At 39.6% G+C, this 3,567-nt stretch overlaps 1 protein-coding gene across 2 annotated transcripts in view; it reads left to right on the top strand.

Moving 5' to 3' along the window:
• LOC106867303 (phosphatidate phosphatase LPIN3) overlaps positions 1-3,567 on the top strand; it is a 137,213-nt gene that overhangs the window by 10,253 nt on the left and 123,393 nt on the right. For both annotated transcript variants that reach the window (XM_052967291.1, XM_014912142.2), the window contains exon 3: positions 3,360-3,458. In XM_052967291.1, coding sequence (XP_052823251.1) covers positions 3,360-3,458 — 99 coding nt within the window. The remainder of the gene's footprint in view (positions 1-3,359; positions 3,459-3,567) is intronic.

Raw genomic sequence — 3,567 nt, 5'->3', positions numbered from 1 at the left:
TTGGTGTCAGGGACCCATAGGTGGAAGGGCAGAAAAATAACTGCGTAGTCGAGCAACATAAGACTCTGGATTAAGAGACTGTGACTTGTCTGGTACCAACATCATACCAGGCAATGCCAGTGTGATACCATGCAAGAGCTCAGCAGAAGAAAAACCAAGGTCTGCTTTAACCGCAGTCCAACATCCAAGCAGGACAATAGGAAGAAATTCAGCACGTAAAAGCACCCACTACACTCTGAGTGGTTGGCATTAGGAAGGGCATCCAGCTGTAGAAACTCTGCCAGATCAGATTGGAGCCTGGTGTAGCCACCTGGTTCACCAGTCAAATCGTCCAACCCATGCTAGCATGGAAAGCGGACGTTAAACGATGATGATGATGATGAACTGTGGATTCGACAAGGCACACAACGTGGCCTTAAGTTGCCTGTAGAAACACTCCACCATCCCATTAGAAGCGGGATGGTAACTAGTGGTGCGTATATGATGCACCCCTAGGATTCGTGATAACTCACGAAATAAAACAGCTTCAAATTGTCAACCACGATCTGTGGTTAAAATTGGACGGTACACCGAACCTAGAAATTCAGCTAGACACAAAGGCTTTTGCGACAGTTTCAGCAGAAATGTCGGATCTTTTTTAAAACGGGGGCCACATTTTTCATTAATAAAACACTTTGAAACTTGGAACACTGGTAGAATGTGTCATATAAAACATCTTTTTCTCTTAGTCTTCTTAAAAAATAAAGAAATCCCTAAGTTATTCCATGTTGAAGTTGTCGTATTTCTGTAATTTCAACCAATCACTGACGTCCATTCAGCCGATATACATTAAGTGCTGACTACATAAACAAACGATTCTGAAACAATTCTATCGGTGATAGGGTTAGGGTTAGGGTAAAACAGCAAATTTAAAAAGAAAAAAGCAAATAAAACAAAGCTATGGCTTAATCAGCCAAAGGAGTAAATGTAAACAACTGAATACTTGTCAGTGATTGGTTGAAATTATCAAAATAAGACAATTTTTTACATGAAATAAATTTGAATACAAAAATATTTTTCTGTTCTATAACACAAAATAGAGAAGTATACGAAGTTTGAAAGTCTTTTGGTACCAAAAACACTACGTAAAACATTAATGAAAAATGTGGCCCCCGTTTTAAAAAAGATCTGAAATGTCTGCTATAGGAATGGCTTCCGGCCAACGGGATAAACAATCGACACAAGTTAAAATATATGAGAAATCGCGACTCACATGTCATGATCCAACCAAATCAAGGTGGACATGGCGAAAGAAAACTGTCCAAGTGAAGCACGAACGTGTCTATGGACTTTAGCACTCTGGCACTTCAAACAAGAGCGTGCCCAAAAGGTAATCAATCGCTGCATATTGGGCCAGAAGAACCGAGCACTAACAAGCTTTACTGTGGCAGAGATGCCCGGATGTGACAATGAATGAAGGGCATCAAAAACAGAACGTTGATGGTTCTCAGGTACTAATGGCCTAGGAGAACCGGTGGAGATGTCACAAAGAATAGAGCCTTAAGCTGAAGGAAGCAGAAGGTAGGCAAACTTACAATAGATAAACTTGGACGAAGTTAAATCCAACTCCGCTAAAGGTGGTTGATCCTGCGAAATAGCAATGAAGTCAATTGCTGCAGGAGAGGAAATGGAATTGACAGGGAGCCTAGAGAGAGCATCAGCTGAGACGTTCTCCTTCCCTGGCATATGTCGAATGTCACTTGAAAACTGAGAAATATAGTCCAGGTGACGGAAAGCACAAGGGGAGAGTTTGTCCATTTTAGAAGATAGGGCAAACGTAAGGGGCTTTATACTATAAATCACAAACTCCCGTCCCTCGAGCTGGTGCTGAAAATGCCGAACCGACAGATAGATTGCTAATAGTCACAATCAAAAGTGCTATATCTGCATTCGGCAGGCTGCAATTTGCACGAAAAGAAAGCCAAAGGTTTCGTCTGATTATTTACGGTGTGCTGCAAAACAGCACCAACCACAGAATCTGATGCATCCACAGATAAAGAAAGCTGAGCATCAGGAGCCGGATGTGCTAGAACAGGAACTGAAGCTAGTTCCTTTTTTACTGACTCAACAGCAGACAATGCTTCAGCTGAAAGAGTAAGATGGGCGTCCTTTTTAGAATTGCCCTTTAGCAGCTGCTTTAAAGGAAGCAGCTTGTCCGCACACCGGTTTATGAAGCGTTGATAGAAATTAACAATACCCAAAAAATGGCAAAGTTGACACAAAGAAGAAGGAGGTGCGATGCGCTGAATTGCATCGACTTTAGATGAGCGAGGTTTGATTCCACTCAAATCAATACGATGACCAAGAAAGTCAAGAGAAGATTGCCCGAAAACACACTTGTATGGATTAATGCGAACACCATAGTCGCGAAGACGCTGAAAAAACTGAGACAAGTGCTGGAGATGATTTTCATGCGTATCACTTGCAATGAAGATATCATCGACATAAGCGAAAACAAAATCAAGTCTGCGAACAACTTCATCTATAAAATGTTGGAACGTACTAGTGGCGTTCCACAAACCAAAACTCATGTATAAAAATTCGAAACAACCAAAAGGAGTGGTAATTGCCGTTTTAGGAACATCGGCTGGGTTGACCGGTATTTGATGATAAGCACGTATGAGGTCAACCTTAGAAAAAATTGTACAGCCCTGAATGTTCGCCGAAAAATTCTGAAGATTCCTTATTGTTATGAAAAGAGGAAATATTTTTGCAAAGAGAATGTTAAGGAAGATATATGAAAGCACTTCACCAGGTTTTCATTTTATTTTTGTTGTCCTAGTTGTGTAGACAAAGTGTGAGAGAGGTAGAAGTGGAAGTAATTTAAATCGCAATTTATGTACAGACTGATAACAATCCCAATTATTTTCATCCTTCATGTAATAATGTCCATAGCAGCTAGAATCAATTATATCCAGGGATTTTTCAGAGTTGTGTTTGTACTCCAGTTTTGTTACTTATAAGAGGAAGGTGCTCAATTCTAGCTGTTCTCTGTGATGTTTTTATTGTGTTATACATGTGTTCTTTTATGTGGGGTCAAATCGCAGTTTATCTAACTACACACATGTTCATGACTAGTCATCATGCATTCACAGTGGAGAATCACATAATTTTAGAATTTTTTGATGATGATTTAACCCCTCCTATCCTGTGAAGGGGTTAAATGTTTGTAATTTATATTGAAGTGCATATTGAACTATGTTTACAATATTTAATGGTTTCTTCCTAACTGTAAATACCTTTACAAAGAAATATTTTGTTATTTCCACCTTCCTACTGCAAAGAGACATATCCACATAAATGTCTATGTACGTTTTTAGGTGGACATCACTATCAATGGCAAACCCAGTGATCTCCATATGAAACTAGGTGAAGCTGGTGAAGCTTTTTTTGTCCAGGAAGTAGATGAACCAACAGAAGTAAGCAATTTTTCTTTTTCTTTTATTTATCATTTTCTATGAATCATTCTCCCTTAAACTCTCTCTCTCTCTCTCTCTCTCTCTCTCTCTCTCTCTCTCTCTCTCTCTC

This window comes from Octopus bimaculoides, chromosome 4 (assembly GCF_001194135.2).
Source record: "Octopus bimaculoides isolate UCB-OBI-ISO-001 chromosome 4, ASM119413v2, whole genome shotgun sequence".
Lineage (NCBI taxonomy): Eukaryota > Metazoa > Mollusca > Cephalopoda > Octopoda > Octopodidae > Octopus > Octopus bimaculoides.
The sequence above is the reverse complement of the archived record's forward strand: the minus strand, read 5'-3'. Positions and strand labels throughout refer to the sequence as shown.